The sequence below is a fragment of the Tamandua tetradactyla genome, chromosome 20 (assembly GCF_023851605.1).
Source record: "Tamandua tetradactyla isolate mTamTet1 chromosome 20, mTamTet1.pri, whole genome shotgun sequence".
Classification (NCBI taxonomy): Eukaryota; Metazoa; Chordata; class Mammalia; order Pilosa; family Myrmecophagidae; genus Tamandua; species Tamandua tetradactyla.
The window spans coordinates 23,499,855-23,521,576 of record NC_135346.1 but is presented as its reverse complement, the minus strand read 5'-3'; the positions used below and the strand labels follow the sequence as shown (position 1 = coordinate 23,521,576).

The window sequence follows — 21,722 nt, the reverse complement described above, 5'->3', positions numbered from 1 at the left end:
ACAGAATAGGAAATATGCATAAAGCACTTACACTGCATATAGCATTTGGTGGTTGTCTCAAAGAAAACCACACGCAAGATTAAGTTGTGAGTTGATTTAAGCCTCTTTTTTCATGGAATACTATGAGAGATAAACTATGGTTATTCAGGCTTGGGTGTTTGGTAGATATTTTCTCAAAAAATGGTGGAAGAGAAAGCTTTTCACACCCCAAGGAAAACAAGTTATAGTATTTGTTGCCAGTTGATAAAATTAAACTTGCAAAGAAAAATTAAGAGTTTTAGAATCTGCCATATCAGAATCACATATCTGCCACTGTGAGCTTGACACGTGAATTTTTAATAGTGTATGATGAATTGCATCAACATTTAGAAGATCTGCCTAACTCAATGAACCTGTATTTTCCAAATGACTAATGCATAAAGTTACAAAATCATGCACTAGAGTAAAAGAGCCATTGAAATCACAAGACATACCAATGGATTTTAATGTTAACAGTTACAAAAAGTTCATTGATGTGGTTTCAGATTGTGCATTGCAGCACTACCTTTAAAAACCAAGGTTGTTGAATTTCGGTGTAGATCATAAAAGAATATTTAATGAGAATGTTCTCTGATTGTGGTGAGTGACTGCATAACATTGTGCCTATACCGACAGCTACGGATTGTAACTTTAGATGGATTGTATGGTGTGTGAATAAAGCTGTTAAGAAGAAAAGAATGTCTATAATTATCTGAACTTAAGCATCTGGAGGACCACAACTTACTTTTCCCAGAGATCCTCTAGGAACTAGGAAGGAGTGGGGAAGAAGATAAGTACCCAGGGCTTAGGGAAGAGGTCTATTGTTTGTCTAAACCTCCAAAATCTGTAGTAATAAGGAAATGGGTACTAATTACAAAAGAAAAGGTTTTTAGGTAGCCACTTTACAGCACTGGAGCAAAGATTTGAACCTGGATCTGTCTGTTTATAAAACTGACTCTTCATAGTAGGGCTAGGACACTAGAGACTGCTTTAAAAAAATTATTTTTCTGCTACTTCTTCCTTGATCAGAGTTTCAGGGTCCATTATAATTTCAGTAATGCATTTCATGCATGATAAATAAGATTTCTGTATCCTCAGAGTGCCTGGCATTCAGGTGCCAGGAAGTGTCTGCTGAATGAATCTGTGTAATTTAGCTGCACACTTTAATGCTTTTCAAGTTAATTTTCAAGTTAACATAAAATTTAACTTTCACAATCCATTCATGACTGTTTCATCAATGATCTTCTTTTCATTAGTTCCTTTTCTTGCAAGAAAATTAGAAAGAAAAATCCAGCTTAATTCATGTTCTTAACTCTCTCTTTACACTAATCACAAACTCAGTAGCCTCAGGAAGGACTGTGTCCAGCACACTCTCCGTTCACCCAGAACAAGGCATTTGTGTTCCCAAGATTCTTCACTTACAAGAAAGCACTCCAGGTTTAGTTCATTCAAATAGAGCATCTTAGCATCTTCAGACTGTATGGCCAGCTGTAAACACAGTAAGCAATCAGTAACTACTCTGGATGATGCCCTTATGACTAGGACATTTCAGCTTTCCCATTCAAAGGAGGTGTAATATGCACTGTTATTATAATGTACTTTTGGTTTCTTTCTGCATGGATATATCCTTATTAAGGTGGTAGTTCTACATAGTTTTTTCCCTTTGAGTTCTAGCCATTTCATTGTATCCTACCTGGCCCTTGGCAATATCGTAGGGTCACATTTACAATTCAATATCATTTTACATTCATCCATTTCTCTGTATAGTTTGTTCGGTTTTTTTTTTTCCTTTTCTTTTTTGACAGTTTGTTCACATTTATGTGACAAAAAAACTCACTTTTCCACTAAAGAGTTGTTAAAAGCCTGACTTAGGTTCCAGGTTCTTAGCTACTGCTTTAGCAATCATTTGTATTTAATGTTCCCTTTTGTCATCTGTAGGTCACAGTTGAGTGGCCCAAACATGTTTTGCACATGCTCTAATTTATGAGAGAATTTGAGAATACTGTCTTAAGTTTAAAACTTAATAATACCACCTTTCCCTTACATAATCCTCACATAGTTTTTTAAAAATAAATTCTTCAATTACCCTGGAAGAAAACAGTGAACATTTATTGAGTACCTGCTACAGGCAGAACTTATGTGCCAGACTTTCTATATATTATCTTATTTTCACAGTACACACATACACACACACACACAGGTGATGTCCTTACCAGTTTACTGATGAAGAAACTGAAGCTCAGAATAATAGATGCCTACCCAAGTTCAGAGAAGCTGTTAAGTAGTACAACTGGAATCTGAAACAAGTTAATTTAACCACAAATAGATTCCCTGATCAAATAGGCTGCTGTAGCCTGTATGACCTCATTGAGGGATGATGATATACTTTTCACAGGATTGTTATGAGGATAAAAGATTATATTCATGGTGTCTTAAAACTATAAAGCACTATAAAATATTGTATAAAATTTAAAAATCGCTATGTATTTATGTAACATTGGGAAAATATAAAAATTAGATATTCAAAAATTTAAACATTGAGCTCTTCAGAACAGGGGATTTTTTTGCCTCCTCAACATACCGTTCTGTTTACTCACTTCAGGACCTCCTTATTTCTCTGTAAAACCCTGGCCCAGAGCAGCTCCTCTATGTTTGTCACAAGCTTCTGTTATCAAGGGCGGCTTGGGCCAGACCTACAGACCTACAGAATCATTTCAGGTTATTCTTTTCTATTGTAGGCTTTCAGTGCGTACTTAGTCCACTCTCCCAAATCTAGCAGGGAAACAATGCCTTGTGATACAGAAGCATTCAGAAATTCTTCCTGATAGTGTTCAGAGAACAACATGAAAACCTGGGGTCTATTCCCAGAAGTTGGCATAGTGGGAACCTGTTGTTAGTCTACTCTGTTGACTGAACCTTTTAAATATAAGCAAAGGGTTGGCAAGGTGCAGGAAGTTGAAGGCAATTAAGGTGATATAATGTTAGGGAACTGAAATAGGCATGGGCAAACGGTTTTAACTTCTTTATCCTGTGTTTTTATAATGATATAGTTTTCCTAATAAGGAAGAACATGGACTTACAAAAGGGAACTTATTTTGAGGACAGAATTTAGGGGAAGCTTTTGAATTTACTAGACTAATTACTTACAGTAACATTTATAAAAGAAAATTATCATTCTAGAGTTATTACCTTTTAACTTTTATTCTTATAATGGAACCAAAGAAGAAGTATTTCTTACTTAATAAATTTAATTTCTAGCCATGATGATAACCAAAACAATTTAAATTTCATTTGCTCAGTTGAATTAGTTTAAGCATACTGGTAATTGAGATTCAGTACTGTTATTGGGTAGAATAAACAAAAATATGTAATAATAAAGGATGATAAAGAGATGTGCGCAAATAATAAACACCCAACCTGAATCCAGTCCTAAATGCCATCTCCTTTAAGAAATAGACAAATTAAGAAAAGTCCAGAGAAAGGTCATGGTATGTGAATGAACAGTCTTGTGTAGGTGATAAATAATACATTTTAATATACAGAGTTCCAAAATCAACAGGTTGCTAACATCCATGTTTTTGAAGGCCTGCTTGAGGACACGTAATCAGATAAGGAATGGTGATCTCTAATTATAAGCAGGATATTAAAATTTCTTTTTAGCTACATAATACAGTTTTGGTCCAAAAGTCAGCATATGAGATGATAATACAGTTTTGGTCCAAAAGTCAGCATATAAGATGAAAATCCATTAAGATGAAACAGCGTTGGAAGCCACCATTCCATCTATTATGAAATGTAATAGTTTCTTCTCCAGCAGAAGGATCACTGTGTCTTAGTGTATATAAAGATATATTTTCATAAACATATATTTTAACATTTTGTCATATAAGTAAAGGGTATATATTCATTCTATAATAATTTCAACATTTTGGTAGTTAAAAAAATTTAAAATAAATTAGGGAAAAGAATATGTACCTTCAAACAAAGGATATGTATCTTCAAACACTAGTAAACACTTGACCCGATGAGAAATTTGCACAGTGAAAAAACAAGCTCTGAGGGAAGCAGATTCACATTTTCCATCTTTTGTTCCAAGGCACACCCTTATTGAGTTGAGAGGGCAGACTTGTCCTCGCTGTTGAAAGCCTATTGCTTTATCTAATCTTGAAAGCCTATTGCTTTATCTAATCTAACTACAGACCAAATGGGGGAATTATAAACAAGTAATGTTTCTGGATTAGTCTTTTCTAAGTCATAAGAAATATGGTTTCATCTAGGATGACATTAGGAATGAGAGGTATAGAACCAAACTTAAGATCTTGAAAAGTTTTGACCATAATAGAGGCCATGAGTAAAAGTGTAAAATTGTATTTAGAAAGAAACCTGTATAGGATCTTAAAATTAGAAAAGAAATCGATGATCTAAGCAATCAAAGAGATAGGAGGCATCTTTTTGGTGTGATGAAAATGCCCTATCTCTTGATTGTAGTGGTAAAATTAGAAAAGAAATTGACGTTCTAAGAAATTAAAGAGATAGGAGACATCTTCTTGGTGTGATGGAAATGCCTTATCTCTTGATTGTGGTGGTGATAACACAACTACACATTTGACAAAATCCATCAACTGTACACTTTAAAAGTGGTGAATTTTATTGTATGTAAATGATACCTCCATAAAAATAAATAAAACCTAAGCAATTAATAATTATAATTGCCAAGTGAACCACAACACACACCATTCTCTTTACCCAACAGTACGAAAGAAAGGAATTCATTCTTAATTTTGTATAAAAGAATATATATAACATTATTTGAATAAACATGCTGACTGTGGAGTGAGAATGTAAAATAACTGTATTTTGATATTCCTTTGACATTTGAAACCATGACACTGTTTTCTTCCTCCTTTAGCTCTGGAATGAGACCAGATGTAAGCTCTCCTCCATCCAGCTCTTCAACAGCAACGGGACCACCTCCCAAACTCTGCCTGGTGTGCTCTGATGAAGCTTCAGGATGTCATTATGGGGTCCTGACTTGTGGAAGCTGTAAAGTTTTCTTCAAAAGAGCAGTGGAAGGTAGTGTGTGTTTTGAAGAGTTTTATTTTTCCTCTACTTAGTTCTTAGTTCTCAAAGTAGGCTTTGGAAGTTCTATTTTTTGCAAAACTCATTAAAGCTTAGATATCAGTGAAGTGGGGAGGGGAGGGTGACTCCTCTGTTCTCAGGTGGGAAAGCTATGTAAAGAAAACAACAAAAGCAGAACAAAGAAAATAGAAAAGCATAAGTTGATAAAACAGAGTTTAGTCAGAGAGCAGAGGGTAACATGATGAAGTGTTGTCATGTGAAATTATGGTCTCAAGTTTGGGCAGTAGCACAGTGCTCCCTTGTTTAGGAATCATGGATTGTAACTCCCATAAACTAGTTGGTTTCAAAGCCACTAACTATACAAGTGCTGCCAAAAGGAAAAATCAGCTCCTTGCTATGTGGACCGCTACTAGGACTGCTTTGGATGTAGCAGCTGTCTTCCCCCAGACAGAGAGTATGTGACCCACACACAACTGTAATGTCTTTTATAGCCTATCCTCAGATTGATACACCATCACTTCAGCCATATTTCATTGGTCACACAGATGAATGTTGGTACAGTACACTGAAGTATGAATACCAGGAGGCAGGGATCACTGGAGGCCATATTGGAGGATGGCTATCACACCTACAACAATTAGATTCCTGCACCAAAAACAGATTTAACTCTAAATGTAAATGCAGTATTAACAAACAAGACTCTTCATCTAACAATTGTTCTGAATTAGGGAATTTACCAAGAGGTAGAAAACAGAGGAATCCAAACTGAGAGGACTCACTGTCTTATCAAAAGGACTGAAAAGGAATGGCTGTCAGTGGTAGGTGTCCATTCCTTGTGAAATAGTGACCACTAGCTGGAATTCTTCATTTTTTAGATAAGAAGCAAGCAGACTTGCTCAACTTCACACTGACTAAAGTACAATGCAGCTGATCCTACAGCTTGGAGTCCTAATTGTGTTCAAGATATACCTGGGATAAAGAAATCAGTATTAGCATAATACACACATTCTGGGTTGACTATAAAGCAAGCAAGCAGTGGAATTTTTCTGATTTAAGGAATGAGTAATTTTTTTCAAATGTCTCTCCCAGTAATGGAACAATAATGACTTAGGAATCTACAAGGTAAAACATCTTTGTATTGTAACTGCTTCAGCTATGGATACATCTGTTGTTTCTTCTTCCTTTTTATAGAGGATAGAATTATTGGGTTAGTAGTTCTGTGTCCAAGTGGAAAAGCTAGGAAACTTAGAGAGACACAGAAAGGAATTGAAACAGCTGGTACAGACATTTGGCACTGGAGAGAAGCTCTGGAACAAAGCTGGATTGTAGTCCATTAGTCCTTTGTGGCCTATTCCTCCAAGACAAAGAATTGAGCCTGATACAGTTAAACATCTACCCGAAACTAGTGTTTAAAGAGCATTGTGATTTATCATATTAGAAAGAAGGGAATATAGTTTGTTTACATTCAAGTCAAGTCTTAGGTTGATCTACACATAACTGATCTTTTCCAGAAATCAGAAAGATATATTCATCCTAGTAAATTGATAATTATAATTCTTCTCTTTTCTTTGAATATGATTTATTCTTGAAAATTATCCTTCAGATTCTTATGAAGTTCCCTCTATCTAGTGTAAGGTACATGAACACTTAGCGTCGAGTTAGTGAATGTTTAGACAGTGGTGGTCTTCTCTAGGAGACTACTTCCAAATTTGCCAGGCCAGCAGATCCTCAGATAGTTTTCTTCAACAGTCAATAATCATATGAAAAGAAGAGTAAAACATGAATATGCATTTGGGGAGAAGGGGAGACTTTTAGTCTTTTTCTCTTAAATTTTCTTTTAAAATGTTTACCAGAAACTGTACTTCTGTTTCTTAACACATTATTTAACACTAGATACCAGAAGACTTTAGACAGTAATGGTCTTTAAATTTATATTTGGGGCCATTGGTGAATTCAAACATTCTTACATTGTAAAAGCATATGAAATAATGAACAAATCTCTGTAAGGTCTATATACAGTAGTTACAGTACTCTACTTTGCCAAGTCTGTGATTCACCTGACAAGTTTCTGGCAACATTAACATACAAGATTAAATACTGTTCTTTACTGATCACTTGATTTAAAATTGGAAATCATTTGCCTATGGTGGTGTAATGTTGAATTAAAGTGGTTTTCCTTTGGGAACTCCTACAATATTTTTAAAGCAGTTTCCTCTTTCTTTAGTCCTCCCTTAGCATTAGGTGAAGAAGACAAAAAAAATAGTAATAACAGTCATCTGTAACTATTAAAGAAAGAGCTGTTCAAAAAAAAAGTAATCAAGAAAGTGGTTACTCTTGGTAGATAATGACTGGAAGAGAGTTGTAGGGTACTGTTCTGTTTCTTGATCTCAGAGCTGACTACATGGGGGTGTTCAGTTTGTGAAAATTTATTAGTTTGTACACTTACGATTTCTGCATTTTTCTATATGTATATTTCAGTGAAGTGTTTTTTTTTAATGAACTGTTTTCAGTTTGTTGAGCAGAATAAGAATTTTTTTAAGTTGACCTCCCAGCTTTATAATGGCAGTACACCTTCCTTAATCAATGCCTTTGGGCCTTGGCTATTTGCCACCCAAAGCAAAAACAGAAAGCCTTTAAGACCTGTGAAATTGTAATAGTGCCTTTATTTTCCATATAGGACAGCATAATTATCTTTGTGCTGGAAGAAATGATTGTATAATTGATAAAATTCGAAGAAAAAACTGCCCAGCATGTCGCTATCGAAAATGTCTTCAAGCTGGAATGAACCTGGAAGGTAATGTAAACACCTGAAAGGAACTATTTGTCTCTACATAGAAAAATGCATCATTTTACTTTTTAAGATACAAGTAAGCAGATGTCATAATTTAGTCATTATGGTATATACGTGCTTGGCTAGCATGTTTATATTACTGCCCAACAAAATGCCATACTCTGCTTGTTTATTTACCAAATCCTTGTTATAGCCATTGCAGATTATATATTAAAAGAAACTATGTTATAATGAAACTAATATTAAATTTTAAATCTAGAAGTTGAGTAGGAACTAGGTAAATAAATAAATAATAACTAAAGGCAGAGACATAATCAGATTTGTATTTTAGAAAACTACTTGTACAGAGAGACCAATTAAACAACTGTAGCAGTATCTACATGAAAGAAAGTGATATCAGAGCAAATAGATGCACTGTGATTACCATAAGACACTAACTGTTGGTGCTATCTAGTGCACACTGTATATGTATGTACTTTTAAATATGAAGTAGGTTTATAGGTGCGGTTATAAAAAGTTGCATTCCCCAAACCACATGCAAGGTAAATGATAGAGAGACACTTCTTATTACTCTGAGAGTAAAATAGATAAAATTAATCATCCTTCCCCATATATACAAGCAATTGTGGCACGACCAATCATTTATCCTAATTTTTTTCTAAGTATGATCAAATTGCTTAAATTTGACAGCATAGTACTGACATGTTAAGCATTAACTTAAATATAAAAGTTACTTTCTAGGCAGAATTAACCAGAGTTGGTGATTAATTAGATTTAGAGAAGTGTGAGAAAGAAGGAAAGGAGTCAAGAATTAGTCTGACCTTGGCTAACAGAGTGAGTGATGATTACATTAACTGAGATAAGTGATACAAAAGAAGAAAAGGTTTTATGGGGAGGAACAAGACAATGTATTCACTTTTAGATATTTTGAATTTAAGGTGTCTATGTGCATTCATTTGCAAGAATGGAGTCTAGGGAATTTGAAAGGCAGATTATACTTGAAACTGGGGAGGTGAATGACAGGGATGGTTTTGTATAGATTGGGAAGGGAAGGCAGGAAAGGAAAAGAAATTTTAACTTTTAAAAGAAAGTACACATACATATTTTTGTGATTGGCTCTCTCGCCTCAATTTTTCTGCTAATCTCTGGTCCCCCAACTTTCATCTCAGCTATTTCATATTTTAAAATGGGTTGACTCAAAGGAAAAAACCCAAATAAATTCTATCATATTGCTAATACTGTGCAGTTACTTGCTCAGGAACATTTTTAGGAGTTTTCCCAACTACAAATCAGGTTTAACTTGGATCGTTGAGCTTTAAACATATGCTGTTTCTCTGAGCACTTCTTTATTTAAGGAAATCCTTTATTCAAAAGAAATAAGTTAAATCAACACTTAAGTAGTGATTCATGTTACTAAGTTTATCCCATTTCTTCATCCTCTTACAATTAACAACAGTTATGCCTTTTTTCCCTTATCTCACTAAAAGAAGATCAGTTGGTGAGTGACATCTTATTTCTGTAATCAAGCATACTGTCAATGCCATTTCTAATCAGGTCTTTTATTGAAAGTCTGTCGGAATCTGTTTCTTTTCTTTTGAGTGAGTACAATTTAAATGTACAACTTGACCCATGAGTTCTCAAAATACTGTGTTTATAAAAACACATTGTTTGCTTTATAAGTTGTCAATATAAGATATCAGAATAGTGGGTATACTAGCATTTGTCAAGAGCTACTACATACTAGTCTTTGATATACATTCTTTAATTCAAAGACGTTATTTTGGATCCTCATATTAGAAAGATCTCGGAGTAGGTCCAACACTAACCTTATATCCACTTTTATACTATGTAAGAGAAAAAAGTTCCCATTTGTCATTTAATAACATATTAGATATTAGGTGGCACATATCATGCAATTGAAAGGTTTAAAAAAATCTTAAGTTCATATGGTTTGTGTGTGTATGTGCGTGGTTTTAGTGTGAAAGCCTCGTTTTTACTTTGAATCATCCCAGTATAACTAGAAAAACTTTTTGGAATAGGCATGCTGCCAAACATTTGTTGGGCATGTGTGGCAGACCATATACATAAGAAAGATAGAGGGAACCATGTTTTTCATGCTTATTTTCTTTAATAATCTTTAGAATTATTCTCTTATTCATTAGTGTTGCTGCTAAGCCAAGCAGTTTCAATGACAGCCCCAGACTAAATTTTTCACAGAAGCAATCAGTTAGCTCTCTGAGAGGCTGTTCCTCTCCATAAATGTAACAGTACAGCAGCTATTAAATTTTGATACTGTTGCCCCATATTGAGTAAACCCAAGATTTATTTTAAGCAGACCTGGTCACTGCTTTGAACTGCCTGGCATTCGAATACAGATAAACTTTTTGGGGGGAAATGCATGGGCCGGGAATCAAACCCAGGTCTCCCACATGGCAGGCGGGAATTCTACCACTGAAATACCTTCATACCCCCTGAATACAGTTAAGTTTTTAAAATGGTGATCCTAAATATTTTGAACTCATTTCACTTTGTATAGTAATCATTTCAAAGTAGAGCTTTATTTTGGTATAAAGAGTCAAATGGAGCTTATAATAGATAAATAGTTTTATGCATTACCAGATTTCTTATCTAATATTTTTTAAACTTAAGTTTTAAATTAAATAAGATTTCTTCATAGATTTATCTATCACAGTCTCATGAATAATGCTCATATATTGACTAATCTATTGTAAGACCTAATGGGTCAGGTATTTATGTACAGTAAAATTTGACTAAATTATTTAAAATTAGTGATTGCTTAATTAATTCAATTAACAACCCTGTGCTGAAGATATTTTAAAAATGTGTTAGTATACTTTCTTGCTCTTTCTTAACAGTACAACATAATTGGGTTCATAGCATTTATGAGCTTTATTCAAAAGTATCAGCTCTCTCATAAAGACTGTAGATAAATGGTAAGAAACTAAACTAATTATATACTAAATCACAAAAGAATTTTTTTAAATCATCCGGCTTGTCATTATCCTTTCCTCTCTGTTCTAATGTGTAGGAACACACATTCTAGATAACTTCAAGTTATGGTTAATTGAAGTTTTTAGTATACTATTTCAGTGTATACAATTGTGACATACACATTTTCTTTTACTTTGTCAGCAAAGAGCATTCATCTTTTTGAAATCTGGGTTTCAGTGAGATACTTTTGGTTGTTTAAAGGCATTCCTTAAGTAAAGGAATCCTTTTTTTTAAAATTTTATTTATATAACGTACAAGCACATACATTCTTAACATACAAACACTGCATACATGGTGTACAATCAATGGCTCATAATATCATCACATAATTGTATATTCATCACCATGATCAACTCTTCCTTTTTTAAACTTGATATAGTTTAAACTACATAGTCATACCATCTGATTTTACAATATTCTAAAAGCATATGCTCCTACAAGTTGAAATAATGATAGTTCTTATATAGCACTCACTTATGTGCCAAGAACTGTTCTAAGCATTTTAGATGTTTTAAATGACTTAGTCCTCACCACAACACAGTGACGTAGGTACTACATCCTCATATTTCAGAAGAGGAACATAGCACAGGAGGTTAAGTAACTTGCACAGGCACCTAACCACTAAATGACAGAGCCAGACTTGAAACCCAAACATGTTGGTTATGAATTTGTATTCTTTACTAGTATACCATACTGTGTCTCCAATAGAGCATGGTAAAATAAGTTAAGACTAGGTCTGTCAAAGTTCTTGAAATGCTGATTAAAAATTCTCAGATTTTTCAGTGCCACAGTCATCAGCATAGAGCACAATAAGAAATGAGACCATTTTATTTACTGTAAACGACAGGCTCTTGTTTTCTTTTCTAACATAGGACATTAAGATATAGTTCCTCCCACCACATTCATCCTCTACAAACTATATATGATGTCATTTTAGGGAGAGAGATTCTAACAGTTTTATGTTTAAAGGTGACTGGCATTTACTTTTACCTTAGCAAAATAATGTGCAGCCCTGACTTTCATACAAATTATATTCCATACCCTTCCTTAGAGCACTGAGTATTTTCTCTTTAAAAGATATTCTTACCTAGTCACTGATGCAGATAACTTCAGGAGTATGAATGTGTTTATTAAAAAAACTACAGACTCCATGTTGCAATTTAGTTAGGCTGTACCAGACAAAGTCAGAGATAAAAGATAGCAAGACAGCCTTAGTTATCTTATATATAGTATGAAAATGGATGTTTTAGGCTTATAGAAGCATCAATATAAAAAATTTCCTTTTGATAATCCATGTAAAGAAATGTAAAGCTTTTCTCTTCATCTCTCCAAATGTTTTTAGATTAATCCTAAACTGCAATTTCTAGTCAGTTATTACAAGCATAGACAGATTCTTTCTTTCATTGAAGTAAAGGTAATTTGCTTAATATAACCAATGAAAATTTCAACTTTGGAGTCAAACTGAGACAAATCAATTCATAGAAGAATCTACTGATGTGACTTGTTTAGATTGTTTTAACATAGTGTTGTATAACAAAAAAATTTACCTTGTATAAAGTATAACCACTGAAGAAGTTAATAAAAGAATGGATTCCTTTAGCTTTAAGAAAAAAAGTGTTTATTCTCTGCTTTCAGTCTGAATAATTTCAGAAATTAAAAATCTCTCTCGAATAAACTGTGCAGCCCCAAGCTTTCCATTACAATTCATTTGTGTATAAATTTTTAATACCCACAGCTCGAAAAACAAAGAAAAAAATAAAAGGAATTCAGCAGGCCACTACAGGCGTCTCACAAGAAACTTCTGAAAATTCTGTTAACAAAACAATAGTTCCGGCCACATTACCACAACTTACCCCTACTCTGGTATCACTGTTGGAGGTCATTGAACCCGAGGTGTTATATTCAGGATATGACAGTACTGTTCCAGATTCAACTTGGCGGATCATGACCACACTCAACATGTTAGGTGGGCGGCAAGTGATTGCAGCAGTGAAATGGGCAAAAGCAATACCAGGTAAGATACAGAAAATGAGAGAGCTACAGTACAAACCTTTGTATTTTCTTAAAAATTCTCTGGCTCTTTAACATATTTCTCTTGCCCAGTTTTGGGGATTAAGTAGGGGAAAATCAGAATATGGGAGAGTGCAGAATCTAAAATAAAATTTTCACATTGTCCTTAGTTTACAGATTGTTACCTAGATAATAGTAATCCCAGATAGAAGGATGATGTGACATCAGAACTAGAGTTAGGAGACTTACTCAAAATTCCTTTTTAAGATGAAGAAAATGTACAATATTTCTAGGAATTCAGTTTGTTTTCCTCTAATGTAAAACTTTTTAAACCAGGTTATATGTAAAATTGATAAAAATCGGGTATGTTGACAGTTCATCAAAATGCACTAAATAAAATATTAACTGCATCAAATGAAATGATACACATTTAATGTAAATTTTAATTAATATATTATTTAGGATAATTTAAAATAAACATTCCTCTATTGGATTTGATGTAGAACAGCAGAGGTCAATGTTAGTGTCAGTCCCAGTTTTACAGAAGAATAGGGGAACTGGCAAGCTTATGTTCACACAAATAGTTGGGTGCAAAAGGAGAATGAAGTAAATTGACCTCCTATCGTCTCTGTTCCACCAAGAAGGAAAGAGGTGTGAACATCAAGGGAATTTTTTAAATTTAGATTCATTTTAATTTAAATTCAAGCCAACACTGTCATCTTTCTATTTTGTTCTTCAGTAGATGTTTATTTAAATAGACAAATGGTGGCAAAACTGGCTGATCTAAGTTTTCTTACATTAAGTGGTTTTAAAAGCATCAGCATCTGAGGATTTGGTCAGACCATGTGGAGTGATAAAGGAAAACTGCCCAATTAGTGCTTCATTTCCTCTATTTATTAGTGGGCCCCCAAAACAAGGCTTTTGATCTTCTCTTTAACAAGTAGTGTATTTCCTCATACCTTTATTTCTCTTAATTCAGGATTCAGGAACTTACATCTGGATGACCAAATGACCCTATTGCAGTACTCATGGATGTTCCTCATGGCATTTGCCCTGGGGTGGAGATCATACAGACAATCAAGTGGAAGCTTGCTATGTTTTGCTCCTGATCTCATTATTAATGAGTAAGTCATATGAGTCATTTTTTTTCTGTATTCAAAGGCTATTTTTAACCTGCTGATATTTTACTGATGGACTACTACTAAGAAAATTCAGAACTAAATCAATCCTACTTGGTTATCTTGGAACCTGGGCAAACTTGAAAGTGAGTTGTCCTAATGCTTTGAGCTAGCCTACTGTTATGCAGAGCAAATGTACATAGAAATATTTAAGAACAACTTTTTAAACATTTGGCATCTCTGAAGTCAGTAAAGTCTCCTGTGACAAATAACAGATTTCACTGTAGCATCATTTTTATTACATAACCAGATTCCAGGAAAAAGAGCATGATAAAACTCATTGATCTCATTTCTAGAAGGACAATTACAGCCAAGGACATCTAGGCTGAAGAGATGAGAAATACAGACCTAGAGACAAGAGGTATCTCCTTCCTTGTATGGCAAGATTGGCTCATTGTTATGACTTGAAAAGAATATGGGAACAAAATTATTTTAAAATTGATAGAGAACCAACCAAACCTTAAGATTTTATAAGAATAACTGTCCTCTCACCCTCTAGGCCTGTGCTTCTGTCTGTGATATATTTCAGGTGTCCCTTTTCCCTTTCCTCATTATAGTTGTTTCCTCACCAGTTCTCTACTTCCAGTGTCATTCATCACATAGTAATTTTTTTGTGCATGCTAAAGCACAGTTGTGATCACATTACATAATTCACCAACACACAGATGTCTTCACTGTCTCTGTACTGTGAATACACAGTATACACAGTGCATACTCAAAATAGTATTTCCAGCTTTCCGGAACTTGGCTCCATCTGCTCTCATTCCCACTCACTGATCTTTTCTTCAAACATACCTTCAATTTATGATGTCAGCATTACCAGAGATGACTTCTCTGCTCTATATTCCTAGCTCTTATCACTTTCCACTTTGCATTACTACTATTTTATTAGAATGTAAACAGGGAGTTCATACATATACACATATACACACTCACATACCCATGGTCTTGGCAGAGGAATAAATAGAGGAAATTTGTGATTGTATGGAGAAAAGAAAATGGGATTTCTTTAATTGTAAGCTCTGAACACTATCGGTAAGAGTTCCTCACAAATTAATAAAATCTTAAACCACATTATTAGTATAACAGTCCCACTGTATTCTATGAGAGTCAGTCCATCATTAGTAGTTTGTATTCAGAACTGGGTATGAGTAACACTGACAACCTGGAATGTGTCCAGAATGGCAAGGGATTTGGAAATTAACACTGACTGATAAAGAGGGACTGTTAGAAGGGAAGAGAAAAGGAGACTTGAATGAGATGATAGCTGGAAAAGAAAGATTCTATTAAGATACAGTGAGTATTCTCTGTTGAGTGTGCCAGACTCCAAAATAACAGGTAGACGTTATAGAAAAGCATTTATTTGAGCTGAGTGTTAAATGGGGGTGCTTGCCTTATGAAGTAGTAAGCTACCATTATTGTAAGTATGTTAATAGGGATTGGATGAGATAGCCCCATTTATTTTCAAAGACCTTCGTAGGCATTGCGCAAGAAGTCAAAGGTTGTGATGGTAATTCTAGAGCCAGGGCATTCCTTTATACTACTGCTAGGTAATCCAAGGCAACATATGTGGGTGGATAAATGGGAACTACCTAAAGGAGAGATTTCAGGATTCCCTTCTGAATAAAAATTCATGCCGTTTCTTCATTGGTGATTCTTACTTTCCAGTAGAGTATTCATTCAATGATATCTGAGTACTTACTAAGGTCCAGGAACTCTTCTAGGAGCTTAGGCTATAACAGTGAACAACAAGAGATAATAGCTTTGCCAATATTCTGATGGGGTGAGTCAAACTAATGACCTTGTATGAGAGGGAATCAGTTGGGGGAGGGATACCATGAGCTCCATCTAAAGTAGTTCTCCACCTTAGCATTTTGACAAATGGGTGTGTCCAGATGTATATTTTGGGGTGGGGGGGGTTGTATGGTCTGGGAACTGAACCCAGATCTCCCTACCACTGAACTACCTATGCACCCCGTCCAGATGTATTTTATCTAATCTGTTCTTAAACATGAAAAACGATAAATTTCTAACAATATAATTTTACCATGTAAATTAGAACTGAATAAAAGTCCTATAATAATAATAATAAGCATACCTTTTATTTCCAAGTAGGTAGATTCTAAATTGTGTTGCATATTGTCCATACTCAAATGCTATTTTTATAAAACCTTGACTTAAATGAGTTAACTGGTAATAAACCTTGTAGAAATAAGTTCTAAACACTTAACCAGATAAAGACATGGCAAGGCATGGTAGAAAATTATTTTCTCCAGTGTAAAATTAGACACTTTAGATTCAGGGACAAGTTTGAAGGAAAATTTTCCAAAAGTGTTTCTCTAGACGATTAACATTAGTAGCAACAGTTAAGTTTTCCTTTTTGCAGCCATAGTTTTACAAAACAAAACAAAAAAAATGTACATTTTTGGGAACTAGCACTATTTCTTTCTAATTCAAACACTGATATTTGTCTTTCACAGGCAGAGACTGACTCTACCCTGCATGTATGACCAATGTAAACATATGTTATTTGTTGCCTCTGAGTTACACAGGCTTCAGGTATCTTATGAAGAGTATCTCTGTATGAAAACCTTACTGCTTCTCTCTTCAGGTTGGTAGACTACTTACTCCTTCCTAAATATGTCAAAAACAAGAAATATGAAAGTCTAGAAGCACTGATTTATTTATATACACATACTATTATACCAACTCTACTCCTGTTTCCTGCTATTCAGATGACTTAGATTTTCATAAGTGTAAATTTTAGTAAGGCACAGTCCACAAAACCAAGATTAATAAGACAAATAGGTGTAGGAGGTATATGAGCTGTACAGGAGTCTGTTGATCGGGACTTCTTTCCCCTTCCTGTCCCCTTCCTTTTTGTGACTTTTAATAGCACACTATAGAAGAAAATAGAGAAAGAAAGCCTACTAGAATGGTGTTTTTTTTTATTATTATTATGTTTATTACTTGGTCAAAATTTTTAGTTCCACAATGAATACTACTATGTATAAGAAATACAATGACTACTATTATGTTTAAGAAGTTATAGAAGAAAAGATACATCCTAGAAAAGGTGTGCTTGCTTTATTACTGTTAGTAATAAACTGATTGGCTCCAGAAGGTTGAGAAGTGTTCTATCTAGAAAATTACAAGAGTTTACAAACAATCTTGAAAGTTTAGATATGATTAAACTGTTAGTGAGATTACTTTCAGCTCACTTAAACATCACTTACTAAAAAACTATTAAGTGTCTTATCTGTATTAGTGGCATTTTCAACAATTAATAAAAGAAGGTCTGTGAATCAGGAGGTATTGTAAACTTCAGGCCATTCCTGTAAATTACATTAACAGATAAATGTCAGTAAAATACTGAGTTAATGACTGAATCTTTCTTTATACAAAATTACTAGCAATTTTTTAATGTCTTCATCTAGTTAGTAACTGTGGCTTTACAGTTGCCAAATAATTTTAAGCTATGAATATTGCACACAACTATTTTTATGGAACTTTTTCCAAGGCATGGATCAATTTTAATGCTTTCTTACTAGCTTTGCTTTACAAAAAGTTTATGTTAATGAGTTTAAGGAGTATTACTAATATTTCAATCAAGACGAGAAACTTACACAACTCACTAGAAAATCCTGAAGTAAAGACCATTGCCAGAAACTTTTACCTATGGCAGTAGGCTTTTAAGAGAACTTAGAGACCATAAATAATTGATGAGCTTGATGTTATTTAAATAAACAGCATGTTAAAGTTCTAATTATGATTCTGATCAATAACATAAGGTGGCTTTTCAGTATCAGTATACTAATCACTGTATTTTTAAAATAATAGCTTAAATTTTATCCATTAACTGATTCACTGAGCTTTGTATATTATTTTTGCATTGTAGATAATAAGAAAAACTACATTGAGCTAGTATGTATCACATTATTATTTGAAAAGGGTTAGCGTGTCAAGGATGAAAATACATTCCTAAAGATAGACAGTTGATCCTTATTATTCACAGTTTCTTTTCCTATTTGTAAACTCATCTACTTGTTAAAATTTATTTGTGACCCCAAAAGACAGTATTTACAGTGCTTTTGTGGTCATTCATGGACATGCACAAAGCAGCAGAAAATCCACGCTGCCCAGCACTTGACCAAGCTGTGCATGTTCCCAGCTGAGGTCAAACAAGGCCACACTGTGTTTTCTTGTTTCAATGCCCATACTGTAAACAAGTGTCCTTTTCGTGGTATATTTAGTGCCATATTTTTGCATTTTTGTGCTGTCAGTGTATCACTGTGTAAATGCCACAAATATAGTGCTAAAGTGCTATCTAGTGTTCAAAAGTGCAAGGAAACTGTGATGTTCCTTATACAGAAAGTATATATGTTAGATAAGTTTTGTTCAATGTTAGTAAATCAACAATATATATTAAATTGAGCGTCTTTAAACAGAAACACACATAAAGTTATATAATGATAGAAAATGAAAATATTGTGACCAGAGGTTCAATGGAAATTAATCTTCCATTTCTTTGAGGAAACGTCAGTATTCACAACAACTTCATAACTGCAAAAATGAGGACAAAATGTTAGACTTTCATTTCTAATAGAATACTTGAATAGGTACCCTAATCTCATCTCCTACTTAGAAATACTGGACTAAAAATAAATAAATAAATTCCTACTTGTGATGATCAGCTGGCAAGAAAGAAAAATAGGTGAAGGCAGGAACCCAAAGAGGTAAGCTGTGCTCTGAAGCAACGTAAAATTTCAGGACCTGGTAAATTAGTATTTTTAGTTAGTTTTACAAATAAGGGTTAGAAAAAAAAAGTCACAAATTTAAAAGTAGATTATACACATTTGAAAAGACATTTGAACTGAAACAAATCTGACAAAATTAGCCAGAATACAGTTAAAATGTGTGTGTGTGCATGTAAATGAACAAGCTAAGCGATATGATTGAGGTGTAAAACAATGCTTCACAATTCTTTTCATGTCATAACAAACATCAAAAAAAGCATTTATGTAGTAAAGCATACTGGGATAAATGGATGAAACCACTTGAAGGCAGTGGAGTACAGCTTGGCAAATCATTCTCTTATTACATCAGTAGCCTATCTACAGTATACTAGTTGAGAAAGCAAAACTCTGGTCTAGCACAATCACCAGAGATCCAAGGTGAAAGGTGAAAGAGAACAGGGGAAGGCATTATATAAAGATAATGACTTAATGACTTAGAACTTTCCAGAGTTGTTAAAAGACACCAAACCCCATATCCAAGAACTTCAATCCATTACTTAAGTTCTAGCTAAACAGGAAAGCTAACACAAAAATCATCAAGGAGGCAGGAAAAAAAATAAGATTTCCAAAAGAGAGGCAGTTTTAATGAAGAAACATAATGGAATGTTTTTTTAATTTTTTCCCAAGTTGCTGGGAAGAAAAAAACAATTGAAAACTGAAGGCAGGCTTCTCTTTTCACTTAGAATGTAATAAGGTTGGTAGTTGGTATTAAAAAACTGAGACTTAACCATAAAATAATAGAATATTTTCCCACCCCATCGCCTGAGTGCCACATCAACAGGGCTGCAATGTAGTAACAGTCAATTACTACTGAAGAGAGCTACAAGACACAGACTCTGTTTAGGAAGTTCTTATGGAAACCCAAAGACAACAGGGAAGAAAAACAAGCAAGGAAATTAGAGGGCATTGAAGCCAAATAGTGGCAATAACCCAAATGTCCATCAGTAGACAAATGGATAAATAAAATGTGGCACATCTATACAATGCAATATAATTAGGTCAGAAAAAAGGAATGAAGTACTGAGACATGCTACAATTTGAGAACATGCAAAGTGAAAGAAGCCAGGTCATACATTGTATGAGTCTTCTGATATGAAATATCTAAAGTAGGGAAATCTACAGAGACAGAAAGTAGATTAGTGATTGCTTAGGGCTGGGAGGGTGGTGGAAAGAGAGAGTGGGCTATAAAACCGAAAGCTAAAGGGTATGGAGGTTCTTTTTGAGGTGATTAAAATATTATAACACCCTGACTGTGAAATTGTCTGTGGTGGTGGTTGTACAGATTTAAATATGTAAAACCATTGATTGTACACTTTAAATGAGTGATTTGTATGCTATGTGAATTATATCTCAATAAAGCTGTTCAGAAGTATGTTTAAAAAGTAAATGCAGAGCAGGCCATGGTGGCTCAGCAGGCAGAGTTCTCACCTGCCATGCCAGAGACCTCGGTTTGATTCCCAGTGCCTGTCCATGCAAAAAAAAAAAGTAAATGGGTAGAAAAAGATATACCATGCTAATGCTAATCAAAAGAAAGCTGCAGTAGCTATATTAATTTCAGATAACAGACTCCTGGCAAGGAAAACTGTTTGTAGGAAATAAAGAGGGGCATTACTAATGATGAAGGGATCAGTTCCCCAAGAAGACATAATAATCCTTAATGTGTATGCATCCAACAGAGTACCAAAAAAGAAAACTTAAGAGAACTGCAAGAGGAAATAAACATCCACTGTTAACAGAGGTTTAAAATGGCTAACTATAATTAACTGATAGATTCATAATCAGTACGGATATAGCTGAACTAAACAGCATCATCAGACAACTGGATCTAATTGACATTTATCAAATACCCCATCCAACAGACAGCAGAATACACATTCTTTTCACGCTAATATGCAACATTCACCAAGACAGACCATATTCTGAACCATAAAACACACCTTAACCAATTTAAAAGAGTAGAAACCATAAAAAAGGTATGCTGTCAGACCATAATGGAATTAAACTAAACATCAGCAGTATCAAGATAGATGGAAAATCCCAAAATAATTGAAGGTCAAACAACACACTTCTAAATAACACATTTGTCAAAAAGGATATCTTGAGAAATTTAAAAAGAAATACTTTAAATTAAATGAAAATATACAAAATTGTGTAAAATATACAAAATTTACAAAATTATGTGGGATACAGAAAAAAGCAGAACTTGGAGGGCAACCTATAGTAGTGAATGCATATATTAGATCTAGACTAAAATCAGTAATCTCAACTTTCATTTACTTTGGCTTATATTAGAACAATGTAAGTCCAAAAGCAAGCAGAAGAAATGAAATAATAAACTCATATGATAATAATGATTTAATTAAATGAATAATATGATGATAATGAAGTAAATGAACAAAACTTAGAGCAGAAATCAATGAAGTTGAAAACAGGAAATCAATGAAACCAAAAGGTGGTTCTTTGAAAAGATTAATAAAGTTGATAAATCTCTAGCCAGGCTAATCAAGAAAAGAAATTTCTAATATCAGAAATGAATGTGAGGGCATCACTATTTATCACTAATAAGCCAATAAAGGAATATTTATGAACAAATCCATAATTTGATAACTTAGATGAAATGGACCAGTTCTTGAAAATATAATATTTGTGCAGGGAGAAATAGATAATTTACATTAAAGAAATTGAGTCAGTAATAATCTTCAGAGAAGAAAATACCAGTCCTAAATGTTTTCAAATTCTACCAATATTTAAGGAAGAAATGATACAAATTCTTTATAATCTCTTCCAGAAAATAGAAATAGGGAACATTTCCCAACCCATTCTATGAGGCCAGCACTA

The 21,722-nt window shown here is 33.9% G+C and overlaps 1 protein-coding gene across 7 annotated transcripts in view; it reads left to right on the top strand.

The window, feature by feature from the left end:
- The window catches only part of NR3C1 (nuclear receptor subfamily 3 group C member 1), a 112,019-nt gene that overhangs the window by 83,636 nt on the left and 6,661 nt on the right, over positions 1-21,722 (top strand). For 6 of the 7 annotated variants that reach the window (XM_077137300.1, XM_077137298.1, XM_077137297.1 and 3 more), the window contains exons 3-7: positions 4,928-5,094; positions 7,775-7,891; positions 12,636-12,914; positions 13,890-14,034; positions 16,569-16,699. In XM_077137300.1, the coding sequence (XP_076993415.1) occupies positions 4,928-5,094; positions 7,775-7,891; positions 12,636-12,914; positions 13,890-14,034; positions 16,569-16,699 (839 nt within the window). The remainder of the gene's footprint in view (positions 1-4,927; positions 5,095-7,774; positions 7,892-12,635; positions 12,915-13,889; positions 14,035-16,568; positions 16,700-21,722) is intronic. The other variant, XM_077137303.1, reaches the window with a different exon arrangement.